Source organism: Mytilus galloprovincialis, chromosome 10 (assembly GCF_965363235.1).
Source record: "Mytilus galloprovincialis chromosome 10, xbMytGall1.hap1.1, whole genome shotgun sequence".
Classification (NCBI taxonomy): Eukaryota; Metazoa; Mollusca; class Bivalvia; order Mytilida; family Mytilidae; genus Mytilus; species Mytilus galloprovincialis.
The window spans coordinates 66,587,313-66,599,478 of NC_134847.1; the positions used below are offsets into that span (position 1 = coordinate 66,587,313).

A 12,166-nucleotide genomic window follows, 5' to 3' on the forward strand; every position below is an offset into this window, starting at 1 on the left:
CTATATATACAATAAGTCTATGATAATACATTGTAAACAATTAACAAAATGCATACACAAAGGTCTTTCCTGTAAAAGTGATTTTTTCGTAATGGACTTTGCCTGACCTTTCGATTGATATACGACAAGCATACCTTCAGAAACTTTTCGCTTTTTACACTTTATGACCCCATACGCTTTAATTTTCGAGATTGGAAATATGATATATGTAACAGCTGATATGTAATGTAGACTTGATTATCTTTCATTTGATATGCGACAACACCATGTTCTAGACAGTTTGATTTTTGCACTAAATAACCCCATCCAACTCATGTTTGGAGGACAGGAATTTGATATTTGAAATGTAAACGATAAGACCTTTCCTGTGATATACAGCAACCTTATCTTAAATGAAAATTAATTTTTTTCACTCAAAGACCCCATCCAACCCATTTTTTTGGGACGTCAATTTGGTATTTGAAATGTACGTACGCTTTATGGACTTTTATTTGATATGCGACAACCCAACCATCTGAGAAGATTATTTTTTTGCACTAAAAGACCCCACTGGGAAGAAAAAGGGGTTTAAAATTTTCATTTTTGAATAGAGCTCATTAAGACCTTCAATTTGATATATCAAATGACCTCATTCGGCCAAGTGTTAAAAATGATGCAATATCAATTATTTAAGTAGAACTTATAAAACTTACAAAGTCAATGCAAAACATGAAAATTCCAAATTAAGTTTTTGCGTATATTTTTCATTGAATGGTTTTGGTATTTGGTCAAACATATAACCATGTTAAACTCTTAAATTTCATAAACATTCAGGTGGTTACCTGTTGTTGATTCAGAAATACATGCCTCCACTTGCAAAACTTCAAACTGAATTATCTCTGAAACTACAGCAGATATCTCAAATCTGTTTAGTGATAAATGATCTGCAATTGAAGTACAACATCGTAAAAAAATTTGGACGATGCCGAGGTTCATCAAGGTCACAATGAATAATGATTTATGATGCAATACCAAACTTGAAACCGGGATTCTTAGAGACATGGGACTACCACCATTCAACTCCGGACCACTTGACCTTTCAAGTATTACTAGGTCAAGGTCATAGTTCACTTTAAAGGTCAAGGTTAAATTTCATCATGACCTGACATTGACCTCAAATTGGAGGTCTTAAAGTACTGATCATTTTTGCAATTTATAGTAGGTTGATATCTGTTACCTTTTCAAAGATATACACACAATACTATACTTTTAAGAACTATCTCGTCGTAACTTTTGAACAGACGGTTAGACATTATTGGGCTCAATGTATAAAATGTAGAGCTCGTTGAGAGGAACATTTTATACACAGTATGTACATGTATGCATTAAACTCTTATCGTTTTATGTAAGCTTGAAATTGCAGCGTAAATTTTTTTTTGCACTCGGTGACCTTTGACCATGGATGCAAATTAAAGGTCACATGAACTTAAGATTACTTGTGAAGGTTCCTAGTCTCTACGACTTCTGATTTTCAAAATACAAATTTTCAAAACTTGTGTATAATTTTTTCAAGGGAAATAACTCCTTATAAGGGTTGATAACAAAATAATTGTTTACGTTTATTAACCTTGCCATCTATTCTTGTACATGCTGCCATTTTGAAATAGATTCTATCTCAAAATTTTTTAAAGAAAAATACAAATAAAAGAAATTGCTTCTAGGTGATATAACTCTCAAAATGGATGATGAAATCCTATGCAGCCTCATACGGTTATACATCATGATGAAATCTACCTATTGGCCTAGCCAAGATCAGATGTGCATTTTGTGTTTCACATGAAGTCAAAAATGAGTATCACCTCAGGGAAAAACTCTTTTGATATTTTGGTTCAAAAATGGTTTAAATTATGAAAAATTGCTATCGTTAGGCTAACACTGGAAGCATTTATATAATTACATGCAGTGTTTGGAAGAAATATTTAATATTTTTATTAAATAAATGGTGTTTAAAAACTGTATAATTTTCTTTAATGGTTGGCTTCGAGACATGGTCACCAGTGTCAGATTTTAGGTCAATGACAAAGACAACAAAATATGTTTAGAATTATTGAATATCAAACATTTTAATTGAAAAAAAAATGAAAAGAACATGTTTAACTCACAGTTATTTCAAACAACAGTAGCTTTCTTTGATCATTAATCTTATCTGATAAAACTGTATCTAAAATTATCTATAAATAACAAAACTTCCAAAAAAAAACCTTTCTTTTGGTGTATAGAACATTAAAATAACTTGATGCATATTCTTACAATAAACAATCAAACTTAGCAATACAATTTATATGTTTTGTCTACGGACAAGACATTGTATTCATATTTAATGAAATGCATTATTAAAACCTAATTTTGATAAAGCTGAAAGTGTTCTCTTGAAAAAAAACCATACATTTTATCAGGTTTATCTATCAAATGATGCTTAACTTCGAGGAAAATGGAAACAAATACATTTTGATAATGTCTACGGACAAGACATTTTATTGATATTCAATTAAATGCTTTCAAAGATGATTGTAAAAGTTAAGATTAAAAGTTACTAATTATATTTTAAGCTGTGTTTTTAAAATTTTGGAAAATATAAAAATGTAACCATAATTCTTTACATATATCTCAATAATTTATTGATTTAGCCAAACTGAAGACATTCTTTTAACTGAAATCCATATATCTGACTGCTTAAAACAATCAAACTATTATTAAAACTCAATTTTGACATAGTTGAATGTGTTCTCTTAAAAAAATAACATACAATTTACCTATCAAATTAGGCCGAAATCAAGGAAATTGGATACAAATATATTGTGGTAATGTCTACGGACAAGACAAATTTCAGTTAAAAAAAAAATCTGTTAGAATTAATTGTGACTATATTCATGTTGAAAATACTGAGTTTTAATTTGAATAGATAACTTTCATCACCTATAAATAAGATTTAAGTTCCATAGCAGACAAATAATTGAATTTAATACTTGTTATGTACAAGTGTCTTGTCCGTAGACACTTCCTCATCTGCTGTTAATACTGAAATGCAAAAGACAGAGTTAGAGAGAGAGAAATACTTTTTCTTCATTTGATTTAGTTAATCTTTTAAGGTATGCATCAACTGGAATAAACAATATTGAAGTAAAATAAGGTATGCTTTTTATGACTGATAATCTGACACTTTTTAAAATCCACTGCTGTAAAGTAATTTTACAAAAATTGAGAACACTTAAATTACCATTTATTTATTAAAAATAAGATATTTCTAAGTTTAAACAACACATAGAACTAATTAAGACCCATAAAGCCAAGCAATATTGATAAAAAGACATGTCTACGGACAAGACATGTGTCTACGGACAAGACATTCTGACATATTTTTGATTTTTTTCCTCTATTAATAGATGATAGCAAAAAATGTTAGTAGTGTTTTCATATCTACAAAAGAACAGGAACTTAGCAATGCAACATTAATGTAATTATGCTTCCAGTTTACTAGGGAATGCATGTCTACGGACAAGACATTTTTTCACTTTATTTGTATATCCAACTTTAATGGCATATATCTCCAGCTAGGGTACTGCAATTTTGATAAATGAGGTAGTTTTTGATAATGTATATACTAGAAGAGAAAACAAAACACATAATAGCATAAATTTGATTTATTTTTCTCTTTTATCACTACACTGAGCAAGCTAAAAACAAAAGTACAAAATTGCATAACAAGCGCATAGTATTCAACTTTTTATCATAACTTTGTAACCACTGAAGATTTTTTGTTGCAACAACCAGCAAAAGAAAGAAGAATAAATTGTCTATAACAGTGAACCAATAATGTAGTTCAAATTAAGTTCACTTATTAACTATCAATTGATAAAAACAGGTAAATTTTAAATGAAACAACATAACGTGTAATTTTGCCCATTTTCAGCGTGTATTTTAGTGTTTTTTTTCAAAACGGTAACACCTATACATGATATTTGATATTCATTGTGAAACCCTACATTCTCTTCTTCAGTTCAAAGATGTATTACTTATGTAAAGTTTATCTTTTTGTCTTTACAAGCCTATAACATAGACCCAATATGAAATGCACATCTGATCTTGGCTAGGCCGTTTATTATCCAAATAAGGTAATGAAATCTTCAAAAACAACGAGACGGGGCTATGTTGAAAAAACTCAATAAATGGGAGATAACTTATAAAGGGGATGATGAAATCATTAACAGGCTCATCTGGTAATACCTCATGATGAGGTCCATCAATGGTCCATATTTGGTCTTGATAAGTTCAAAAGAAACGTGGGGAGGCCATGCCAAAAAAAAAGAAAAAGAAAAATCAGAAAAACAATAAGGTCTTTCCTCACATAGGTAGGGGAAAGACCTTAATAAATGGTATCTATAGTAGTTGTATCACAAATTGCCAGTAGAAAAGAGGAAATGTTAATTTTGATATTCTGGTGAACAAGATGAATTTCATTTCATCATAACATGTGCAAAAAATGTATTTAACTAGCAGAGGAGAAGTGCATGGACATCTGTAACACCCTACTTCTTTGTTTTATCTGAGAAATTTTAATTTTATATAAATAAACAAGCAGTAATGACTTTGATAACAAAATTACAATGAATTTATTCAGTATGATTTTTTTTTCATGAGAGTCTATATATACGGTAAAAACAACTACAATTAATAATTCTCTTTTATTGTTGAGCCTTCGACTTTAGTCGAAAAAGCTAGGCATAGCTATAGGGATCCTACATTCATTGGCGGCATTGGCGGCGTCCACAAATATTCACTCTGTGGTTAAAGTTTTTGAAATTTTAATAACTTTCTTAAACTATACTGGATTTCTACCATGCAGAATCTTTTTTATGATCCAGAAGTAAATTTTGTAAAAATAAATTCCATTTTTTCTGTATTTTACTTATAAATGGACTTTTTCTGCCGGGAAACATTACCTTCACTCTGAGGTTAAAGTTTTTGAAATTTTAATAACTTTCTTAAACTATACTGGATTTCTACCAAACTTGGATAGAAGCTTGTTTATGATCATAAGATAGTATCCAAAAGTAAATTTTGTAAAAATAAAATTCCATTTTTGTCGAGCCTGCAACTTTTGTTGCAGAAAGCTCGACATAGGGATAGTGATCCGGTGGCGGCGGCGGCGTTAGCTAACTTCTTAAAAGCTTTATATTTTAGAAGATGGAAGACCTGGATGCTTCATACTTTGTATATAGATGCCTCATGTTACGAAGTTTCCGTCAGTCACATGTCCAATGTCCTTGACCTCATTTTCATGGTTCAGTGACCACTTGAAAAAAAGTTCAGATTTTTTGTAATGTTGAATTTTCTCTTATTATAAGTAATAGGATAACTATATTTGGTATGTGCGTACCTTGCAAGGTCCTCATGTCTGTCAGACAGTTTTCACTTGACCTCGACCTCATTTCATGGATCAGTGAACAAGGTTAAGTTTTTGTGGTCAAGTCCATATCTCAGATACTATAAGCAAGAGGGCTAGTATATTCGGTGTATGGAAGGACTGTAAGGTGTACATGTCCAACTGGCAGGTGTCATCTGACCTTGACCTCATTTTCATGGTTCAGTGGTTATAGTTAAATTTTTGTGTTTTGGTCTGTTTTTTTCATACTATATGCAATAGGTCTACTAAATTTGTGGTATGGAATGATTGTAAGGTGTATATGTCTAGCGGGCAGATGTCATCTGACCTTGACCTCATTTTCATGGTTCAGTGGTTATAGTTAAATTTTTGTGTTTTGGTCTGTTTTTTTCATACTATATGCAATAGGTCTACTATATTTGTTGTATGGAATGATTGTAAGGTGTACATGTCTAGCAGGCAGATGTCATGTGACCTTGACCTCATTTTCATGGTTCAGTGGTCAAAGTTAAGTTTTTGAGTTTTGGTCTGTTTATCTAATACTATATGCCATAGGTCAACTATATTTGATGTATGGAAATATTTTATAATCTTTATGTCAGTCGCACAGGTTTCTTTTGACCATGACCTCATTTTCACGGTTCATTGCACAGTGTTAAGTTTTTGTGTTTTGGTCTATTTTTCTTAAATCATAAGTAATAGGTCAACTATATATGTTGCATAGAAGCATTGTTAGCTGTACAAGTCTGCCTGGCATGGTTCATATGACCTTGACCTCATTTTCATGGTTCATTGGTCTTTGTTTAGTTATCTTGGTTAATGTTAAGTTTATCAGACAGTTGTAATAAAGCTTTATACTTAGGACTATCAACATAATATACTGTTTTGGATTTGTACCAAACTTGGACAGAAGTTATGATCAAAAGCTAGTATCTAGAAGGAAACTTTGTTTAATTTTTGTACCTGTGTATCTGTATTTTACTTACAAATGGACTCAATTTTTCTTCCAGTTAACATTACATACAGTCTGCAGTTAAAGTTTTTAAAACATTTATTAGATTCGTAATTAAACTATCCTGGATTTTTACCAAACTTGGACAGAAGCTTCTTACAATCAAAAGATAGTACCAAGAGGAATAATTTTATTGATTTTTTTCCCCAATTTTGTTGAGCCTGCGATTAACAGGCTAGACACTGGGTTCCGCAGAACCCTTACAAATTTTGATACTAATTTCTATTAGTTTAAATTCATTTTCAGTGATGTGTAATAAGCTTAAGGAAGATCACTTAATTTGATATATTTGATATGGGAGCTAACTCTTGATACCCTCTGCCATGGTATACGTGATGACATTGTATTTTTTTTTGGTATTCAATTTGGTATACTACATGGATGTAATCATATGTTTATGCTTAAATTTAACATATACCAACGTTTGGTCTTTAATTCAATAAAATTACTTACATGTACTTACTTCTTTGTGGTCAGTATATACATGTTCATGTACATGTAATTCACTTATAATTGTATAAATAATAGGCTATTTCATTGTATTTTTGTCGAGTCTGCAACTTTTGTTGCAGAAAGCTCGACATAGGGATAGTGATCTGGCGGCGGCATCTACTACGGCGGCGGCGGTGTTAGCTCACTTCTTAAAAGCTATATTTTAGAAGGTGGAAGACCTGGATGCGTCATATTTTGTATATAGATGCCTCATGTGACGAAGTTTCCGTCAGTCACATGTCCAATGTCCTTGACCTCATTTTCATGGTTCAGTGACCACTTGAAAAAAAAGTTCAGAATTTTTGTAACGTTGAATTCTCTCTTATTATAAGTAATAGGATAACTATATTTGGTATGTGCGTACCTTGCAAGGTTCTCATGCCCGTCAGACAGTTTTCACTTGTCCTCGACCTCATTTCATGGATCAGTGAACAAGGTTAAGTTTTGGTGGTCAAGTCCATATCTCAGATACTATAAGCAATAGGGCTAGTACATTTGGTGTATGGAAGGACTGGAAGGTGTACATGTCCAACTGGCAGGTGTCATCTGACCTTGACCTCATTTTCATGGTTCAGTGGTTATAGTTAAGTTTTTGTGTTTTGGTCTGTTTTTCTCATACTTAATGCAATAGGTCTACTATATTTGTTGTATGGAATGATTGTAAGGTGTACATGTCTAGCGGGCAGATGTCATCTGACCTTGACCTCATTTTCATGGTTCAGTGGTCAGAGTTAAGTTTTTAAGTTTTGATCTTTTTATCTAATATTATATGCCAAAGGTCAACTATATTTGGTGTATGGAAATATATTATGATCTATATGTCAGTCCCGCAGGTTTTATTTGACCATGACCTCAATTGCACGGTTCATTGGACAGTGTTAAGTTTTTGTGTTTTGGTCTATTTTTCTTAAACTATAAGTAATAGGTCAACTATATTTGTTGTATGGAAGCATGGTTAGCTGTACATGTCTACCTGGCATGGTTCATCTGACCTTGACCTCATTTTCATGGTTCATTGGTCTTTGTTTAACTATCTTGTTTAATGTTAAGTTTATGTGACAGTTGTAATAACGCTTTATACTTAGGACTATCAACATAATATGATATCAATGATTAGTAAAGAAGGCGAGACATTTCAGTGTGTGCACTCTTGTTTAAACTTGAAATTATATTCAATTATGGAATTGCATAATTTTGGTGCTTGAACTTTTTAACAAATTCCATGTTTATTTTGTACTTTCTATCACAAAGAAGATAGTACATTTTCAATAGAATGTACTGTGCCAGGCACAACACTATCTATACAAAATACATTGTATGGGAAGTGTTATGAACTGCTCAAAACATTATAATACTAAATAAACATAGAATTTATTAAAAATTTCAAGCACAAGAAATGATACAAATTCCATAATTAAAAATAATTCCAAGTTCAAATAATAGCCTGTTAAATATCTTTTTGTGTTTTAACTTAGATTTTTTTTGCTGGGTTGGATGAAATCCTAAAACTGAATAAGGAACATGTATATTGCATAAGGCATTTTGACAATAAAAATGGTGTAACTATTTTGTTAAATCAACTCCTACAATTGTTAAAACAAGATCCCTGAAACTCAATAAAAAGTGTTTGAGAGGCAATATATGAATTAATCCTTTACTAGGATACTTGAAGTTAAAGCTAAACTACACTGTTTGTCCTAGACTCCTTATTCCTGAGGAAAAAAGTTAGAACAGAATTAAATTGCTGCAAGTTTCACTACATTCCTTTGAAATTATTGTAATTAAATGAAATTCAATTCAAGTTTATAGGGAGAGTGAAATTTCTTTAGGAAATTTGACACCTGAAATCTAACATATACAAATGTAGCTGTGCAGGAGGAGATGTTTGTCATTTTCCTCATTTTCTTTTTTTACTGATTTAACATGGATATACCTTATCTGCAAAAATGTATTTGATTTACATGTGTGGTACATGTACATGTGTATTTAACCATAATATATAAATGACAGCTGTTAAGAGAGTAAACCAAGTGAATATTAACCTACGGTATATAATTAGTAAAAAAAATAAGTTTGCACATAATTATATGGAGAGCTTAAATGAGTAAGATTTGGCTATGGCTTATTTGAATGTGTAATAGAATGTCAGAATTTTTAAATTTGATACCCAAATAATCATATACATTTTTATTTTAATATATAGAGCCTCAAGTGAAATGGTAATAAAATAAACAGGAAGAGTTAGGTGGGGAAAACAGTGCATTCAATTAATGAATGAAGAGTTAGGTGGGGAAAACAGTGCATTCAATTAATGAATGAAGAAACAAACACAAAGAAAATAGCAACAGAAGCAGCAAGGGAAATAAAAATAGACATTTCCCCAATAATGGGACATGGGACAAAAGGAGAGGATGTAAAAATGGCCATGACATTTGTTCCTCTCAGCAATTTCCGAAGACCTCAAGTGAGATCTATGTCATGTGGATGTCAGAGAATATATGTCCAGCTGATCGGCTTCTTGATTTTTGTTTTGTTGATTGCTGTAATAAGAATGATATCAAACATGCGTGTAGTATTTGTACAGTACCACATGGCTAGTGACACAGATGGTGAACTTGTACTACTTCCTGTTGAGTTTGCAGCATCACGAGGGGCCTTCTGCTTAGATGGCTCTCCACCAGGATATTACATTAGATATGGTAAATATGCTGTGCCATTATATAAAATATTTATTGAGTTTATACATGGTAACATTTTTCAGACTGCTATATATCGTACATGCATGACATGTACATTTATTCATTTCGATTTATGTGCATTTTTTCTATTTAATTTATTAGTATACAGTAAGAGGGGTTTTATATATTAACTATTGATCTTATGGATTTGTGTCTATCCTCACTTTCTATTGGTAGAGTCTCTTAAAGCTGTTTAGATTTATTAGAAATTTTAAGAGTTTCTTAAGTGCCAACTACCACAGTGTGTCTTTTATATTTCAATATCAAAACAAGAACCGATACTAGAAGACTATAATGAGTATGTTTTGAATCTGTTTTAATGATAGGTACATGTAAGAGTGAAGTTAAGCATTCCTAAAATATTATTCTGATTCAATTAATGTACTTGTATATAATTTTTAGGGAAGAGTCCAAACATCAATAAATGGATTATATATCTCCCTGGAGGAGCTTGGTGTACGTCGAAAGAAGAATGTTACAGCAGGTAAACTAATGTACAATGAACATTTTTGTAAAATAAAGAATTTATATAAAAATACTTCATTGCATTTAATTATCAAATATCAAATATGATTGCTTCTTTGAGGGATATATTGTTTTTAAGAAATTTTGATCTATAAATCTTTTAATTGTTGTTGCCTACTTTTCATCCGTAAAGGTATGATTTTAGGTTTTATTCATTTTGCAAAAAGAAGGTAGGTGCAACAATGAATGCAGACTTTGGGATGGGAATTCTCTGACATCTCAAATGGCAATTTATTTTAATGTTGCCTAGCCTGGATATAATTTTTGTTTTTTTAGAAGCTTTACAGACTTAGGTTCCAGTATGGATGCTCCAGCCCTTTCAGCATTTGGTGGCATACTGTCTGCTAGTGAAACAGACAATCCAGATTTCCATAAATGGAATATGGTCAAGTTTTTATATTGTGATGGATCGTCATATTTAGGTAAAGGATGTACTCAAATAGAAAATACAAGTTTGATTTAAGAGACTGCATGTTTATATGATCTGGAATATTTATAGAAAATTTAAAAATCAATTACACTACCCAATCATTAATCAAGACCAAGATGAGGGTTCCAGTCATCTCCTATATCAGCTGATAAAATCATGGCAACATACATTTAAAAACTTTAACATTTAGAAGTGCATAGTTCTCATTAAGGATTTCAGTAAGGATTTTTTGGTGATGACCTATTAAAAATAGGGGGAAGAAAAAATGGCATATCATATTTTTTAAGTCTCCATGACAAAGTAGCGCAAGGAAATGAAAAATTTAGAATAATGTGCTTAATTTTTGCTTAGAAATATTGGTATCTTGGCTCTGTTGATACAATATTTGTTGCAGCTTTGGTGTGCCAGTTTTGAAAATGATCAAACAGATTTCCATGAAGGTAGGACTTCTGCACTTGCTTTGGTAGAAACCCTGGAAGTAGCATCACATTATATCAATATTATTTATTTTTGGATGTAATGCTTCTTCTGATTGGCTGACCTTGTTATGTTTATATCAGCTCATAGACATAATTTTGTCATGTGACCTGACATAATCATGGTTCACTCCTGTTTAAAATTGAATTTAGAATTCAATTATTAGAAATGAAGTAATATATTTACTGTCTATTAGAAATAACATAAAAAATTTAATTCACACTTTAAAATATGTGGGTATATACAGTGTGCACCAAATTTTTTATGTTATTTCTTCATAGACAGAAAAAATATTACAGTCATTCCTTAAATGTATTCCAAACATTGTAATAACAAAAGGAATCAAAATTATGAATTATACTGTAACATTATTGTTTTATATTGTGTTTGAGTTGTGTAAACAGAAGAATACTCTCTGCTGATAATAACCATAATTTAAATTCTATTTATTTTATAGGAAATAGAAGTAGAACAGTAGAGTATAAATCTAAGCAGATCTATCTAAGAGGATTTCCTGTGTTTGTTGCTTTGATAGACCATCTCATTAAACATACAGATCTCTCATCAGCTGATAATGTTATTCTAGCCGGAACATCAGGTAAGACTGGAAAATTGTTTGGAAGGAACCAATAATTTATATAATGCAGTGAAAAGCTTGTTGTTAAGCCCCTATGAGTCCTAACAGGTTATTTTTGTAAAAAAATGATTTCAAATATTTTTCAAAGAAAAGTCTTCATTAAGTTTGATTAAGATAGGAAATATAATACTTTAGAAAACAGGAAGAAGGATAGATGGCATATTTTAAAAGGGAAATAGTGAAGATGTAGAACATCAGATCGATGTATTTGAGCATCAGGGTTTAAGCTTGGATTTTGAGGGCTTTAGTCACTTTTGCGCGCTATGAAAATCAACTTTTTTTTAGTAACAGCAATAATTAAGGGACCAATGATGTTTATTACTAGCTTCATCTTTGACTTTGTCAGATTTTAAAGGACTTAGGCATGATTGGCAGTCAGTTTTGTATGATTTGACTGTATTGGCCCTTATTGTGACACGTGGATAATAAATTT

At 31.3% G+C, this 12,166-nt stretch overlaps 1 protein-coding gene across 2 annotated transcripts in view; it reads left to right on the forward strand.

Annotated features, from left to right (window-relative positions):
• LOC143048164 (uncharacterized) overlaps positions 1–12,166 on the forward strand; it is a 33,819-nt gene that overhangs the window by 2,907 nt on the left and 18,746 nt on the right. For both annotated transcript variants that reach the window (XM_076221684.1, XM_076221685.1), the window contains exons 2-5: positions 9,130–9,625; positions 10,067–10,148; positions 10,466–10,611; positions 11,554–11,694. In XM_076221684.1, the coding sequence (XP_076077799.1) occupies positions 9,238–9,625; positions 10,067–10,148; positions 10,466–10,611; positions 11,554–11,694 (757 nt within the window). In that variant the 5' untranslated portion in view covers positions 9,130–9,237. The remainder of the gene's footprint in view (positions 1–9,129; positions 9,626–10,066; positions 10,149–10,465; positions 10,612–11,553; positions 11,695–12,166) is intronic.